We start from the raw sequence: 16,828 nt of genomic DNA, 5'->3' as shown, positions 1-16,828 counted from the left end.
CCTATTTTAAATTGCCTTTATTCTTTATTCTGCTCATGTTGCATGGAGAATATAGAAAACTAAATCACTACAGTCAGGACATTTTCAGTAAGGTCCATCCAAGAGCTTCACTCTTCATCATGACATTTCTGTGACAGAAGATGGATAAAGGTTTAAATTGAATTAAATATCGTGAACACTAAAAACATTCTTAGAATATTCTGTGGGTCATCAACTATAAATTAAACATTAGGGCACCTTGTTTGAGTTTACAGAGTACTCTACAAACATCATGCATTACACAAAATGTTTACTAGTAAATTAAAGATTTTACAAAAACAATTAAAGAAGCAACGATGTCTAGTGTTTATCTAAGTAAATGTCTAGTATTTATAAGTAAATAAAAATCCGTTGCTTGCCATCACAGTAAGTCACCACTTAAACCAATAAATATGATGCTTTTGAAAAAACATTTTTTAACCCATGACAGGAAATATTATTCAAATGTATAGAATATAATAGAATAACACTTTATAGGTAGTTGTAAGGTTATTGGACATCAAATACTTACAAAGATATTGATGTTAGGGCCGTCGTCATACATGACAAATGAAAACCAATATAATTATTTTGATGGAAAGAACTGACCTGGGAGCCGACATCACAACTCTTGACCTCACTCTTCCTCCTTTCCTTTCTGTGATGGAGAAGATGGATTGATTATGAGAAAAAAAATTATACTGCCATTTATACTGTGACCTCTGGTTGAAATTTTACAGTTGGGAACTTCAAAAGGTATAGTTACTTAGTAACAATTTAACACATAATTAATGTATTACTTGTTTTCTTCAGGAATCAATGGGTGAATATAGAGAATTGAAATGACCATTAAACAGAGTCCCAGATCCCAGACTTTAGCATTGAAGCTATTTAAGGTTGAGGATTTTACCATACATTACAAATGGGAATCTGCTTAATTATAACCATTACAACTATGTACATTGAAACAGCAACTTCACTGACCTTGGAGCCGGAATCACGACTCTTGGCTCTCATCTTGTTGACCTGAGACTCAGCAATATCAGCCCTCTCCTCTGCCTCATCCAGTTCATGCTGAATCTTGCGGAACTTGCCCAAACTGGAATTGGCTTGTTCCTCCTGTGAATAATGTTAAATATGAATGTTAAAAATCCTGTGAATAATGTTAAGTTTCTTGCAAACAACAATTTGAGAATTACAGATGTATTAGTTGGATGATGGAACATTTTCTACTTACAGCCTCTTCTGAAGTTCTCTTGTAGGATTTGACCTTCAGCTGCAGTTTGTCCACCAGGTCCTGAAGACGGGACAAATTCTTACGATCTTCCTCAGTCTGTACCCAAAAAGAAAGGAAAAAATTGGTCATTTGTGTGTCTTGCATTTGATTCTTAGCGTGTTAATAATGCACTGTCAAGTTAAAATATGTGATGTACCTGGTAGGTGAGCTCCTTGATGCGTCTCTCATATTTACGGACACCTTTCACAGCATCACTGCTCCTCCTTTGCTCCATTTCCACTTCACTCTCTAGCTCCCTCACCTAGAAAGAAATGATGAATGTTAACACATTAATTCCATTTACCTTGTTAGTTACCACTGCTTTTAATATTAAAGCTAGAAATATGACTATAAATATGAAAAAATGATTTAGAATGAATAGAAGATTATGTAGCTGGGCCTCAGACACTTACTCTGGACTCCAGCTTCTGGATCTGCTTCTTGCCACCTTTCATGGCAATTTGTTCAGCTTCATCCAGGCGGTGCTGCAGGTCCTTGATGGTCTGCTCCATGTTCTTTTTCATGCGCTCCAGATGAGAACTGGTGTCCTGCTCCTTCTTCAGCTCCTCTGCCATCATGGCAGCATCAGTAATGGCCTTTTTGGCCTTTTCCTCAGCATTTCTGCACTCCTGCACAGCCTCCTCCACTTCATTCTGAAGCTGGGATGTGTCACCCTCTAGCTTCTTCTTCTGGCTCAACAGGCTGGTGTTCTACACATATATGACAAATTCCTTTTAATATAACCTCAACAAATCTCAAATTGCAGACATTTTAAGGAGAACACAAATTGTTATCTATTACCGTCTTACCTGTGAGTGCAGCAGCTGAACTCTCTCACTAACATCCAGCAGTTCCTGCTCAGCCAGTTTGCGGCCTCTCTCAGTCTGCTCCACCATGGCTCTCAGCTCATCCAGTTCAGCCTGCATCAGGTTGTTGCGTCTCTCTACAATAGCAATGTTCTCCTTCAGATCATCATTGCCACGAAGAGCATCATCCAGCTGCATTTGAGAATCCTGTAGAGAGAATTTATGATTTTACTATATTTTGTTTCACAGTGTGGTTTGGCTTTTTGTGAAGGCACAAGCAATGTTTTTAATTCACAATGGTGTGGAGGTGTTACCTTCAGATGGGAATGAAGACCCTTAAGTTGCTTCTGGGCCTCTGCTGCCTGCCTGTTGGCCTGGCTGAGCTGGATCTCCATCTCATTGAGATCTCCCTCCATCTTCTTCTTCAGTCTGAGAGCTTCATTCCTGCTGCGAGTCTCTGACTCCAGGGAGCTTTGCAGGGTATCCACCACTCTCTGCTGGTTCCTCTTATTCATCTCCATCTCCTCATCCTTCTCCACCAGCTTCCGTTCAATGTCAGCTTTGACCTGATTGAACTCCAGCTGTGCTCTCATGATCTTGCCCTCCTCATGCTCTAGGGATCCCTATGAGAACACAGCCACCCATAGTTTAGAAGATTTTACAATTCAATTCTGGAACTTTCACTATCTGTAAATGTTTTCTATTCTTACCTCAGCTTCTTCTAAAGCAGACTGTATCTCAGCCTTCTCCTGCTCCAGCTGTTTACGGATCTTCTCCAGCTCATGGATGCTCTTTCCTCCCTCACCAAGTTGCTCAGTCAGGTCAGAAATTTCCTCTGTGGAAAAATATAATTTTACATCAGAATCTTTTTGTGACAACTAGTAGGGTTGGGCTGTATCTAGATGTTCATACCGGGGTATACGGTATTACCGTTGGTGCATATTTATTTGGCACATCTTAGATAGTTACATTTACAGTATTGGAAATCATACCATCGGTATTTCAAAATACCCCGGTATACGATACATATGAAAAAACACCCAAGCCTAATAACTACAATATTTTTGTGATCTCTATAACCTATCAATCTTTAATTAACTAAGTTATATAGGCAATAATGCACATTCTCTGACCTTGAAGGTTCTTGTTCTCTCTCTTCATCGTCTCTAGATGATCCAGAGATTCCTCATAGGAGTTCTTGAGTTTGAAGAGTTCAGTGCTGAGAGATCTGGCCTCTTTCTGGGAGCTCTCTAGCTCAGTCTGAGACTCTTCAAACTTCTGCTTCCACTCAGCCAGGACCTGGACACGTAAGTGGTTTCAATACAGTATATGATTAGGATAAGGGGTACTTTATTGTCCATTAACTTACAGAAGAACGATGCTCACAACCTAAGCCCCCGAGAAAACACGGGCAGAATGCAATGGGTCAGCCGCAGTGCAACTCCCCTGGAGCAATTATAGGGGTGAAGTGCCTTGCTCAAGGGTATGTAGGATGACGACAGCAACCTCTGGTTGTCGGCGCATCTGAGCTGAGATTCAAGGCCTGCTTCTCTAACCACTAGTCTACATGCTGTCCCTATTATGTACTATAATCAATCAAATGTATTTATAAAGCCCTTCTTACATCAGCTGATGTCACAAAGTGCTGTACAGAAACCCAGCCTAAAACCCCAAACAGCAAGCAATGCAGGTGTAGAAGCAGGGTGGCTAGGAAAAACTCCCTAGAAAGGCCAGAACATAGGAAGAAACCTAGAGAGGAACCAGGCTATGAGAGGTGGCTAGTCCTCTTCTGGCTGTGCCGGGTGGAGATTATAACAGAACATTGCCACGATGTTCAAATGTTCATAGATGACCAGCAGGGTTAAATAATAATCACAGTGGTAATGAAGACTAATAGGAAGTCTAATTGGACTTGTCTACATTTAATTGTCTTACCTTGTCGAAGTTCCTTTGCTTTTTGTCCAGAGCGGCAGCAGATGCATTGGATCTCTCCACATCCACCATGAGATCTTCAATCTCATTCTGGAGTCTGTGTTTAGTCTTCTCCAGGGAGGAGCATTTAGCATTAACAGCTTCCACAGCCTCCTCTGCATCCTGCAGACGCTGAGCCAGCTTTTTCCTGGATTGACATAGATGAGAAACATTTAAGACATCTGCCTTTTTTTTCTGTCTGATATTTAATGGTTCTATATCAGGTAATCTATGAATCTATCTATCTATTCATCATGTACTTTTGTGTGTCACTAATTCAGCCAAGGTTGAATAGCCTTAAATGTCAGACAGAAACCTTGTTTTTTTTGTAAGCTTCAATATTGCAAATAGATTGTGGCTTCTATCAATGTAATTGTCTGCATACTTTCCAATCGCCCATAAATATATTTTTTTAAAGATATATTATTAAATGTATATATTTTTTAAATATGTGTTTGTTTATTATTTTCCCCCAACCCTACCATCCCTCCCCTAATTGGAGTAAACTAATGGACGACAACAACAACACTTAGGCTCCTACTTCCATCTTATACATACTATATACATTTTACAGACACAGTATATTTTACATTAGTTATCTTTTGTTTGTTTTCAGTCCCATCTTTCAGCTACCCTCAACCCCACCCATCTATCTCTGAACACCATACAGTTGTGAAGTTTCACAAAAGTTCTGAACCTTTCTTTCTATTCTCTTAGTTTCTACAGATTGTAAATTAAAAATAACAATTTTTGCTAAGTGTGTTATTATTTTATTGATCGATTTGACTATGACTTTTCAGATGACCCAGTAGTGCTATTTGCAGAGTTAACCAGGTAAATGTTGCAATCCTTCAGCCATTCCTGAATCTGTATCCCCCATATATATAACATTCTATTGGTTACAATACTTTTGTATAATAAAGCGTCCTTACTTTGCATCTTCAAGCTCCTCGGTCTTCTGGATGGCATCAGTTTCATACTTGGTTCTCCACTGAGCCACTTCAGCATTAGCCTTGGACATGCCACGCTGCAGCTCAGACTTGGCCTCCTGCTCCTCCTCATACTGCTCCCTCAGCAGATCTGAGTCATGGCGAGCAGACTGCACTGCATGGGCAAGTGCGTTCTTTGCCTGGTAAGGACATTTTTGTAAAGAATCAAATTATGCCGGAGGTTAAATGAAGTTGATTATTGACACTGCATTTTTAGTATAAATACCTTGACTTCCTCCTCCAGTTGTCTCTTGAGGTCTTCAATCTGCTGAACATTGGACTGCTTACCTCTGGTCAGTTGGGAGACCAGAGAGTCCTTCTCCTCCAGCTGTCTGGCAAGTTCACCTGTTTTAATGCAATTCTAATTATTTCTAATTATATTATTTATTTGGTTATTTGTTGTTGCTGTTCATGTGAATGTCCAGATTTTTTGTTAATATACCATTCTCAGTTTGAAGCTTTGCTTTCTGCATAGTGAAATCATTGATGGATCGCTGTCCTTCCTCAGCTTTCGTCCTGTATTCACTCATCTGGTCCTCGAGAGTGCGGCACATTTTCTCCAAGTTTGTCTAAAAACAGATTTGTTTTTTGAATGACAGAACACCGTCACTAGATTCCATCATTAAAAAGCATAACACATTTTGATTGCTTAGTGATACCACATACTTTAGACTTGACAATCTGCTCCATGTTGGAGACCACATCGTCCAACTCCAGCCTGAGCTCACTCTTCTCCTTCTCCAGCTTCTGCTTCACTCTCTGAAGGTTGTCAATCTGCTCTCCCAGGTCAGCCACACTGTCAGCATTTTTCTTCCTCAGAGTGGCAGCTGTAGCCTCATGCTGCAGAGTAGCCTCTTCAAGGTCTCTGCGCACCTTCTGAAACTCAGCCTCCCTCTTCTTGTTCATCTCAATCTGGGCAGCAGTGGCTCCACCTGCTTCCTCCAGCCTCTCACTGATCTCTTCCAGCTCTCTGGACAAGTCTGCCCTCTGTTTCTCCACCTTGGCACGGGCAGCTCTCTCAGCCTCAAGCTCTTCCTCCAGCTCTTCAATGCGGGCCTGAAATGGTTGGAATTTAAAAGTTTTGGTAAGAATGGAACATAAACAAGTGTAACACAATGTTGACCTTTTCAACAATACTATTAAAGTACCTGCAGCTCCTTCAGTTTCTTCTGAAGTTGGGCACTCATGGCCTGCTCATCCTCAATCTTGCTGTTGAGTTGGCTCGTCTCAAAATCCTTCCTGATAAGTAAAGTACACATTTTAGAGCTTTCTGTAAAGGAATTATTCATTAGATTTTGTGGGTTGTGATCTTACTTCTTCATTCTCTCCTCCAGTTGCTGCTTGTCGTTCTCCAGGTCCATTAGGCTCTCCTGGGTCAACTTCAAGTCTCCTTCCAGCTTTCTTTTGGCTCTCTCAAGGTCCATCCTGACCTTCTTTTCTTGCTCCAGAGACCCTTCAAGCTGATTAAGGATATATTAAACACTATTGTGCTGTAGGCTATTTTAGGATATTACTTCATTTGTTGTAATTTTTTATTTCCTATTTGGTACTCACATCATCAACTTGCTGTTCCAGTTTGGCTTTGGCCTTGGTCAGCGTGTTGACCTTATCCTCCTCACTCTGCAGGTCATCCAACGTTTGCTGATGAGCCTCCTGCAGAGCCTTCTTCTCCTTGGTCAGCTTGGCAATGATTTCATCCAGAGCTGCCATCTCTTCAGTCAGGTTTTTAACCTAAGGAAACAATGTCATTACGTTTTCATCCAAAACAATCCATTGGAGTTTTAACAATACAATAATGAAGAATAACTTTTACCTTGTTCTCTGTGGCATGCTTTTCCTTCTCCACTTTAGCCAGGGTGAGCTCCAGATCATCAATGTCCTTCTTGAGTTCTGAGCACTCATCTTCCAGCTTCCTCTTCTTAGCAGTAAGCTCTGAATTCATCTCCTCCTCATCCTCCAGTCTTTCTGTCAGCTCTTTGGATTTGGCCTCAAGCTGGATTTTGCTCTTGATCAGACCCTCACATCTCTCTTCAGCATCACCAATAGTGTCTTCTGACTGTCAATGTGTCAATATATTGTAAGTATATCAAATTCTCCAAAGCTCAGAAATGTGTTTCTTGGCCAAATATTTGGAGACTACAAATGTTCTGCTGATTGTACATACCTATTTAGCAAATCATGTCTCCTCTTTCTCTGTTTTTACATTTCTCTAGTTCGCTAAGGCAATTCTGACAAAGGATGTGAGTGCAGAAACGTAACTGTGGTGCAGTTAAAGTTACTCACAGTTTGGACAGCAATCTGCAGGTCATTCTTCTCTTGGATAAGGGAGACCATCTTCTCTTCCAGCTCCTTTCTACGGGCTTCACATTTAGCATAAGCCTCTTTAAGCTTCAGGAATTCTTCCTTCATGTTCGCCATCTCCTTCTCAGTCTCTGCTGACTTCAGCAGAGGTTTAATCTTAAAGAACATCTTCATCCAGGGCCAATTCTTGACACCCATGAAGGCACGAATGTTCCATTGGATCACAAGCAAGGCGTCCCTGTGAAATGGAACAGAAGTAGCTTTTTATACACCCTTTTCCACCTCCACCATATTGTCTGCAGAAGTTTTATCTACTCTTATTCCAACCTGCGGTCAACAATTTTCTGGAACTCAATTCTGGCAAGTAGACCACGTGATCGGGCCTGCATTCCAGTGATGATAAGAGCGAGACGGTCATCTCTCATCTCCTCAAGGGTACCCAGGAGACCAGCCTTGAAGAACACCTAATGATAAACCAAGGCCATACTTTGGTGCATGGATTGTCTTGTATTTGTACGATTGTATTTTTCTGCCAGTTGACCATAAATAACTTGAATGTGGTATCTCCCAGATTTACAAAACGTAGTAGTCATGTTTAGACGGCTAATTTCTTGCCTCTGTGAAAATGGCCTTGTCATGTGCAATTGATTTTACAACTTCTGTCCCAGCATGACCGAGAGTGAAAAAAATGTGCACATTTAAAAAAAAACATGTACAGAAAGTCTATCTCTAACAGTATGCCACAATGCTTTTAATATCTTATATATAGCCAGATATGGATCTACTACATGGTAAATATTTGCATTTCTTGACTTGATCCATTTCCCCTAGAGACAGATGATATGTAGAAAGCATGCTCAGTGGTATATCATCAGTTATTTCAACAGGCATTTATCAGGTAAACCTAGTGGTAATATACTGCTTGGACCCCGTAATTGCTGCTGGTCCAACAGGTCTAATTGCTTTTCATCTATTTAGGGAACATACCTTAGTGTGTCCTAATCTGTACTGGGTGTGGTCAATGTCCAGAGAGCCTAGCAGTTTTTCTGCTGCCTTCATGTTGTCAATGAACTGACCCTCAGGGATGGCATTTGGATTGAGGATGCGGTATCTGAATATAAATTAGAAAGCAATTATCTTAAAAAATGGAACACCTGAATAGGTAAACAGTTGAATTTATTTTGGACAGGAAATGCATAATGATTTGTACCTTTGTTTGAAGTCAGCATACAGGATCCTGTTGGGGAAGCCCTTTCTGCAGATCCTGATGCCTTCCAGCACACCGTTACAGCGCAGCTGGTGCATGACCAGAGGATTCTCCATGGCCCCAGGAGTCTTGGTCTCATTGGGGATGAGGCAACGCACAAAGTGAGGGTGAGTAGACCTCAAGTTGGTCATGAGTTTACCCAAGTTCTCCTGTAAGTATGACAAATGTAGAATTTTCCATAAATGACTCCCAGTACCTCACGAGTCATAACGGCATTTAATGCTATCATGCCAATCCACAACAAACTGACATGTCAAATTTAGCACAAATATAATACATTTGTTATTTTCTGCCATTTGAAAACATCAAAAGTATATTGCTTTAAAGTCAGATTTACCCTGTGCAATGCAGACACAGTCTGGAAGGAAGAGCCTTTCTTCTTCTTTCCTCCAGCCGCTTTTTCTTCAGGTGCTGTATGATAATGACATCAATTAAATATACTATTGTCATGTACATTTGTATTTATTTTAGTGATTTGTAGTCTTTGCCGATAAAAACACATAGTACCTCCTTCTGCACCAGCATAGCTCACAAAGAGGTTGGCCAGGAACTTAAGACTTGACTTCTGGAACAGTCCGACCACAGTCTCATTCAGCGGGTCCTTGTTCTTCACCAGCCAGTTACCAATGTTGTAGTCAACAATGCCAGCATAGTGAACCAGGGAGAAATGTGCCTCTGGTCTACCCTTAATAATCCTAGGCTTCTGGAAGCATGCATTTTTGCCCAGATGGTTCTCATACAGCTTAGCTTTGAATGTAGAATCACTGGCCTTGGGGAACATGCACTCCTCTTCAAGGATGGACATGATACCCATGGGCTGAAAGGGGAAAATGAATGAAAATAAATTAATACTAAGGCATAAATATGAGAATAATTTGTTGTTGAAGCACATTTATGAAGATTGCCCGTGTAATGTTTGAAATCCTAAAGATTCAATCATGTAAATTAAACTACTGCGAAACTGAAGACACCAACCCTTTCAATGAGGTCAATGCAGGCAGCCAAGTCCATGCCGAAGTCAATGAACTCCCAGACGATGCCCTCTTTCTTATATTCTTCCTGCTCCAGCACAAACATGTGGTGGTTGAAGAACTGTTGCAGCTTCTCATTAGTGAAGTTGATGCACAGCTGCTCAAAAGTGTTGAACTGAAATAGAAGTTTACAGTTACTTCAGCTGTAATGTTTCAGATGAATCGTTTTGTGACGTGTCCTATTTATAAAATGTACATCGAACACTCACATCAAAGATCTCAAAGCCGGCAATGTCCAGCACACCAATGTAGTGCTGGCGAGCGTTCTTTGTGTCTAGTGTAAGATTGATTCTTATCACCATCCAGAGGAACATGTTCTCGTAAATTTTCTTTGCCAGTGCACCAATGGAGTAGTAAACCTTCAAAATATTGAGAAAATTATTTACCAAAACATAGACTCCACATAAACGCATAGGGACAGTTTCCCAGACACAGATCAGGCCTTGGACTAAAAGGCATCATCAATGAGGAATCACAGGCATGAACATATTAGCAACTCTAGACAGAAGTTTTATGCTCAAAATTATTATCTCCTGGAAATGTACAACTTTTTTGAGACTCACCTGGTCGACACTCTGACCTTTGGTGACCCACTCATTTCCTACTTTGACCCTTGGGTGACACAGCCCCTTGACCAGGTCAGCAGAGTTCAGGCCCATCAGATATGCAGCTTTGTCAATATCTGGAAAGGCAAATTTTATGGTTGGAGGAGGCACTCTGAGCGTCAGATTCTTCAGATATTATGTTAAAGTGAGAGGTTTTTAATCAGTGCTCACCCTCAGTGCCATCTGCCTCTGCTTGCTCCTCCCGCTGCTTATTCTTGAACTTCAGGTTGCCGTAGTGCATGATGGCCCCAGTCAGCTTGTAAATGCCATTAATCTCTTCTTGGGAGAATCCAAGCACATTAAAGGCATCCTAGTTTCGAAATAAAAGCCATTTTTTTGTGTTGGATATAAGTGGAATAAATCAAAATCAAATCACATTTTATTTATTCACATGCCCTGAATACAACCGGTGTAGACCTTGCTGTGAAATGCTTACTTCCAAGCACATACAGTGTTCATGAACATATTTTACTCACATCAGTAGCCATTAGCTCATCTGCATCATTAATGGAAGTTACAGCAATCTCTCCTTGGGAGATGAAGGCGTAGTCATAGGGATTGCTGGTGATGAGTAGCATCTCTGAAAATAATCGAACAGCACAGTTTGATTTGTGTTCAGGCTGTAGTATAGCATAATATAGTGTAAGGGCACCCCCCCCTACCGACCAGGGCGCACCCAACAGTTTGGGAACCGCTGGTCTAAGATCCCTCCCAATGTCATTTTAGAAAAAGGCTCAGTGTCGTTGTCCTCACAAGGATTTTGTTAAACAAAATCTCTTTCTCTGAGCAATTGAATGAGTATAAAATGTATATAATAAAACAAATGTAGCTAAGTATTTGTATTACAGTATTTGTTTTGCTCATCTTTATCATGGGATCCAATAAATCTGTACCCCACTGTAATCAGGAGTTCTCAGTTGAATTCAGAATAAGACCTTAAGCCTGCTCAGTCGTGTTTGATGATTTAATACTCACCCAGCAGTTCTGGTTTCTTTTGGGACAGGATCTGGTAGAAGATGTGATAATCTCTCTCAGCCTTGAGCTGGAAAGTTACACGTGACTTCTCCAGTAGATCTGATCAGTATGGAAAAATGCTTTTGGTATTAATGTGTTTCCTGTTAAAGAGACCTTCAATTCTGAGCAAATATACTATTGTACTCACAAGTCTCAATGTCAGCAGACGAAAGCTTCCCAGTAACTCCAAAATGAATTCGGATGAATTTACCCTGAAAGTTATTGTCAAAAGCAGAAATGAATGAGCACACCAGATCTGGGTTCAAGTAGTAGTTGTTTTCTTTTTGAATAGGTGTGCTTGATTGAGCTTGCGTGGTGTAGTGGAACTGATGCAATAGTCCCAAAAGTTTAAATCACACCTTTCACACTCTAGGCAGGCTCGATCAAACAAAGTATTTGAAAGAAACAACAAATAGTATTTAAACCCAGGTCTGTTGCACACATACAGTCCCAAAAGGGAAGATTAGCTGATGGACCCGAGGAAGATTAGCTGACGTCATGACATCAACTAATGGGGATCCTAATAAAATTATTATCCTTATAAAATTCAAATCGAGAAGATAACAGATAAGATTAAAATATAGGATGAGATTTGAATGGTCTTTTGACTGCAAACAAAGACCAAACTTACGAATCGAGAGGAGTTGTCATTCCTGATGGTCTTGGCATTACCAAAAGCCTCCAGGGCAGGATTGGCCTGGATGATTTGATCCTCCAGTGTCCCCTAGAAATCAACATCCATACAATGTGAAAATGCTGCAATGAACACCAATACTACATTAATAAAAATTGATTTTGTCAACATATGCTCGTCCAGCCATAAAGAATGTTTCATTTTGGGATTGATAATGATGAATATTTGCATTCTGTTTACCTTTTTTTCTTCTGCAGCGCTTTTCTTTCCGCCGACAGCAGCAATGCTGGCAAAATACTGGATGACCCTCTTGGTGTTCACAGTCTTTCCAGCACCGGATTCTCCGCTGGGATTGAAATACAAATGTTGATGTTTCAGAATTTATCTTAATCTTAAATAGCCTCAAATCAATATAACCTTTGGTTGATGTACTTACGTGATAAGAACAGACTGATTTTCCCTGTCTGTTGAAAGAGAAGTATCAGTAAATGTGTCATTACACAAAAATTATTTGATATGCCAATGTAGATGAAAAGGAAAAGTGATATTTTACCTGACAACATGTACTGGTAGGCATTGTCAGAGATGGAGAAGATGTGAGGAGGAGCTTCTGTCCTCTTCTTTCCTCTGTATGCATTGACAACAGACTGATCATACACTGGCAGCCACTTGTAGGGGTTGACAGTGACACAGAACAGCCCTGAGTAGGTCTGTGGAAGACGAGGGAGATGCAGATTTAGTTTAATTCATTTGAATGAATGTTTGATTTAATGGAGATATTAGCAGTCAGGCTTGACTTACGTAGATCATCCAGGCTGCGTAACGCTCTTTGAGGTTAAACAGCACAGCAGGCTCGTGCAGGAAGGTGAACATCGCCATGTCCTCAATTTTATCAAACTTTGGCGGGTTCTGGGGGTGAACGTCATCCTCCTTCACAGTAACAGTCTGAAAGATGAGCAAATTAAATGATTTGTTTCATTTTCAAGGTGAAGAGGTATTCACTTTTAAGACAAATCCTATCTTGAGATTGCACACAATGTTGAATTTTCACAAATCAACCATTTACATGTAATGCCTGATTTGCATACAAGTTAAAGATCTCAAGTCAGGATTCTGCTCCTTGTTATCTCTTGTGAGAAGAATGTTTATAGTCAACAGTAAAGCGCATAACTCAATTCAGTTTATAACTAACTGTTCATCAATCATAGAGTTATCCTAGCAGAAAATGTATTATCTTGTGATTTTCTCCAGGTCATATATTTTCAGAAATGCTTCTCCCCAAAATATTTACCTTTCCAAACTCAGTATCAACGGTGACTTTAGCCCCATCTCTGCTGGTGATTGTGGCCTTGACGTACTCAACCTCAGGGTCTGGCACATAGCACTCTCTCTTTATGTCAAAGGGTCTAGTCTGGCATTCCATACGCTCCTTGTCTGACTTACGCAGATAGGAAGCTGCGCCCCCAAACTCTGCCATCAACGCGTCCCCCATTCTTAAATCTGTGCAGGCAGGAAAAGAGCATTGGACACATACATATGTAATATTACACACAGTACCAGGTTTGAGTTGTAATAATATAATGTATTTGATGTAGATATGTATGTATTTGTGTATATATTATTAGGTTACATTTACTAAACTATAGATTTACTGTCTCACTGTTGCCAAGGTGTGTTGTATGCTAGGATTCTCATAACAAACTGTTCTCAAACTTAAAGCTGCAACATGTCACTTTTTGGGCGACCCAACCAAATTAACATAGAAATATGTGTTATAGATATGTCATGATCATTGAAAGCAAGGCTAGGAAGCTGTTCTATATGCACTATTTCTATGCTTCCCATTCTTAAGTTTTGTTTTTGTGTATTTTACTTTCAGTTTTCTACAGCTTCAAAAAGCTGAAAATATAAAGTTATTTCACATCGTTTTAGATAGTACAATGATTCTCTACACTATACTTGTAAATTAGCCTTAATAAGTAAATTATTATTATTTTAAAGAGCTAAATCAATTGAAATATTAGTATCACTGTATGTATATACTGTTTATGTGAGTAGTATTCTGTAGCATGGCAGACCAATAGAACTTTTAAATAATAGCTTTAAAAAATGGTGTCGTGTCAGAACACCAGTAGGCTACCCGATTTAGAACCCTAGATTGATAGGACTTTATCTGAACAATATGAAGGTCAGCAAACCAATAACACATTTAAAATAAACCAAAACATGTGAGGTTCACAGCAGACCAAAAGTAGCTAGGTCCACTGTAGCTCAAATCTACAGCTTGTGTTAGTGATGACACTGACTACATGTAATTACTATACGGAAAGACGTATTATGCATCATATACAAGTTGACTAGATTGATGAGTACAGACCAAAATAAAAAATGGCATTAGAATAAGAATTTGGAAAACTCAATAGTTTTCATGAAACACATTAAACCACTAGGAGGCATGTAGTAGAACCCCTACTTTAGAGGATTATGATTCTTACCTGTTGTTGGTCACACCCTGGATACGTTGGAAAGGATCTCTACTGAGAATGAAATAGACAAATATAAAGACCAATATCAATCAACTTGCCAGTTTAAATGTGGTAATGACAATTGTTTGGTCCTGTGATGATTATTTTTGCCCTCCTCGGCAGACTGCCTCCATATGCTTACCTTCAGGATGTCCAGTGCCTTGTGTCTCCCCTGGTCTGTCTCCCCTGGTCTCCATCACTCTTTATAGAGTGTTGATCAGCCCTATATGGAGATGGGCCATGTCAGGACATGAATTAGACTGATTATTTCAAAAGATCTGTATTTGGGGCTAGAGGTGTATACCTCTTTTGACCTATCAGGCTCGTTCTAACAACAGGCTATTCCAGGGTGGACAGAGGAGGGGAGAAATTGGCTGCATTGAAAGCCCACTTGATCATAGGGCAGTCTCAGGCACTGTAGTCATCTAAAAATGCCAAGCATGTATATTTGACCAATGGGAATTAATCCAATTATATATTTTAACGTGCACTGACGCAAAGTAAGTTAGTTCCAAAAACAGTTTGAAACATTGAAACCATAAGTAATGTATGTCCGTTTTTTGTTTTTGAAATACCCCGTTATACTTTGCTCATTGTGAACACTTGGGGTGACATAAGAAAGTGTTGTTGCCGTGCGTAAACTCACAATAGGGTTCTTATGACAAGTGCAGCTGTCTTTTGTTCACCAAGACAAGGTCACTCTTCTTTGCATTGTAACAGCTACTGAAGTATTAAACTCGACCTCATCTTGTTGACGTGACAGTTTCTTTCCCTTTGTCCTTGATGACAAAAATAACCCTGTGAAATTGTTCTTTGGGTGTACAGTTTATGAAGAGCCCATAATTCAATTAATTTAAGCCACAAATGGAGCAAAGTATGAAAATGTATGAACTCACTACTGTAAGTCGTTCTGGATGAGAGCGTCTGATAAAATGTAAACTGCCTAAATAAAGGAAAGGCCAACATAAAGTGTCCTAATAGGAGCGTTGGGCTACAACAACCTGCCAGAACATAGATTCTACAAGTCTCTGGAACACTATTGGAGGGATGCGACACCAATTCTTCCAGGACAAATTACATCATTTGGTGTTTAGTTGACGGTAGTGATGAACTCTGTCTCAGGCGCTGCTCCAGAATCTCACGTAAGTGTTCAGTTGGGTTGAGATCTGGTGACTTGAGACACACACAACTTTTAAACCCCCTATGCTCCTGTGAGACCCCTCTTTCAAAGTCACTGACATGTTTTCTTCTAGCCATGGTAGTCACAAAAAAAATGGGCAACTGGGCATTTTTATACATGACCCTAAGCATGATAGGGTTTTAATTGCTTAACTAACTTAGGAAACACACCTATGTGGAAGCACCTGCTTTCAATATACTTTGTATCCTTCATTTATTCAAGTGTTTCCTTTATTTTGGCAGTTAGATGTACATGTCACTTTCAAGAAACTCATTCTAGTTTTAACAAGGGGGGGCTCAAAATGTAAAAATGTTTTAAATAACTTGTGTTAGGTGCTGACTAATCAAGTTAGAAATGTCTGTGTAGAGTAGTATGTAAGGTGCTGACTAATCAAGTTAGAAACGTATGTGTAGAGTAGTATGTAAGGTGTTGACCCAAGGGACATAATAAGGTCTTAGATTTGTAGTAACGTGCTGTTAAAGGTCAAGATGGCTGTCAGTGCATTAGTGTGAAGCTGTCTACAAGTTGTCTATGAGGTGATAATACTATATAAGTGGTTGTCATCACCAGAGAGTTTCCCTCCTTAGACCTCTTCAGGAGCACCTTTGACTCCTACAATTTCACACCTTGGGCATTCAGCCTTGAGGTTCTTTACTTTACATCCACATGCTACTCCTCAATGACACTGTTAGGTGTCCAATTCCCAGCTGTCGGGAAATTAATTCCTGTCACTACAGGAGGGAACACATACTGATCATGACAAAACAGTCCGTTTTTACCCTAAAACCATATCAGTAGATGGTTAAAAACGAATGATATTCTCTCTCTCGAAGATGGATTTCAAAAGAAGCAACGTATTGTAAGCCAAGACTATCACTATTCTTCACCACGAGGAGAATGTAACACCCTGCAACCCATCAGCTAATACATTTATTTATTTTCTTCTTTTTTACCCCCTTTTTCTCCCCAATTTCGTGGTATCCAATTGTTTTTTAGTAGCTACTATCTTGTCTCATCGCTACAACTCCCATACGGGCTCGGGAGAGACGAAGGTCGAAAGCCATGCGTCTTCCGATACACAACCCAACCAAGCCGCACTGCTTCTTAACACAGCGCACATCCAACCCGGAAGCCAGCCGCACCAATGTGTCGGAGGAAACACCGTGCCCCTAGCGACCTGGTCAGCGTGCACTGCGCCCGGCCCACCATAG

At 40.2% G+C, this 16,828-nt stretch overlaps 1 protein-coding gene across 1 annotated transcript; it reads right to left on the bottom strand.

Annotated features, from left to right (window-relative positions):
* On the bottom strand, window positions 1-14,660 carry LOC123991409 (myosin-7-like). Its single transcript, XM_046292982.1, has 40 exons — window positions 14,580-14,660; window positions 14,408-14,449; window positions 13,204-13,412; window positions 12,714-12,857; window positions 12,466-12,622; window positions 12,349-12,376; window positions 12,153-12,258; window positions 11,910-12,002; window positions 11,427-11,490; window positions 11,240-11,338; window positions 10,741-10,844; window positions 10,436-10,574; window positions 10,223-10,341; window positions 9,869-10,018; window positions 9,604-9,774; window positions 9,136-9,445; window positions 8,966-9,039; window positions 8,572-8,777; window positions 8,349-8,472; window positions 7,689-7,825; window positions 7,344-7,599; window positions 6,874-7,116; window positions 6,615-6,791; window positions 6,375-6,520; window positions 6,209-6,299; window positions 5,727-6,116; window positions 5,503-5,629; window positions 5,287-5,405; window positions 5,004-5,200; window positions 4,036-4,219; window positions 3,234-3,399; window positions 2,811-2,935; window positions 2,415-2,723; window positions 2,104-2,307; window positions 1,708-2,004; window positions 1,452-1,556; window positions 1,256-1,351; window positions 1,003-1,137; window positions 628-676; window positions 1-128 (listed from the first exon to the last, which is right to left on the bottom strand). The coding sequence occupies exons 3-39, from the start codon at window positions 13,402-13,404 to the stop codon at window positions 656-658; spliced, it is 5,814 nt and encodes a 1,937-aa protein (XP_046148938.1). The 5' UTR covers window positions 13,405-13,412; window positions 14,408-14,449; window positions 14,580-14,660; the 3' UTR covers window positions 1-128; window positions 628-655.
* Window positions 14,661-16,828: the final 2,168 nt, after the last annotated feature.

This window comes from Oncorhynchus gorbuscha, linkage group LG12 (genome assembly GCF_021184085.1).
Source record: "Oncorhynchus gorbuscha isolate QuinsamMale2020 ecotype Even-year linkage group LG12, OgorEven_v1.0, whole genome shotgun sequence".
Classification (NCBI taxonomy): domain Eukaryota; kingdom Metazoa; phylum Chordata; class Actinopteri; order Salmoniformes; family Salmonidae; genus Oncorhynchus; species Oncorhynchus gorbuscha.
Note: the sequence above shows the minus strand (reverse complement) of the source record. Positions and strands in the feature narration are given on the sequence as shown.

What these genes read in the sequence shown, in the direction of transcription:
- LOC123991409 (XM_046292982.1), bottom strand. Translation starts at nt 13,404, where the DNA reads ATGGGGGACGCGTTGATGGCAGAGTTTGGGGGCGCAGCTTCCTATCTG. An exon ending in ATGACAACTCCTCTCGATTC is followed by an intron (nt 11,491 to 11,909) that starts GTAAGTTTGGTC and finishes AATAACTTTCAG; the next exon opens with GGTAAATTCATCCGAATTCA. An exon ending in GCATTGACCTCATTGAAAGG is followed by an intron (nt 9,446 to 9,603) that starts GTTGGTGTCTTC and finishes TTCCCCTTTCAG; the next exon opens with CCCATGGGTATCATGTCCAT.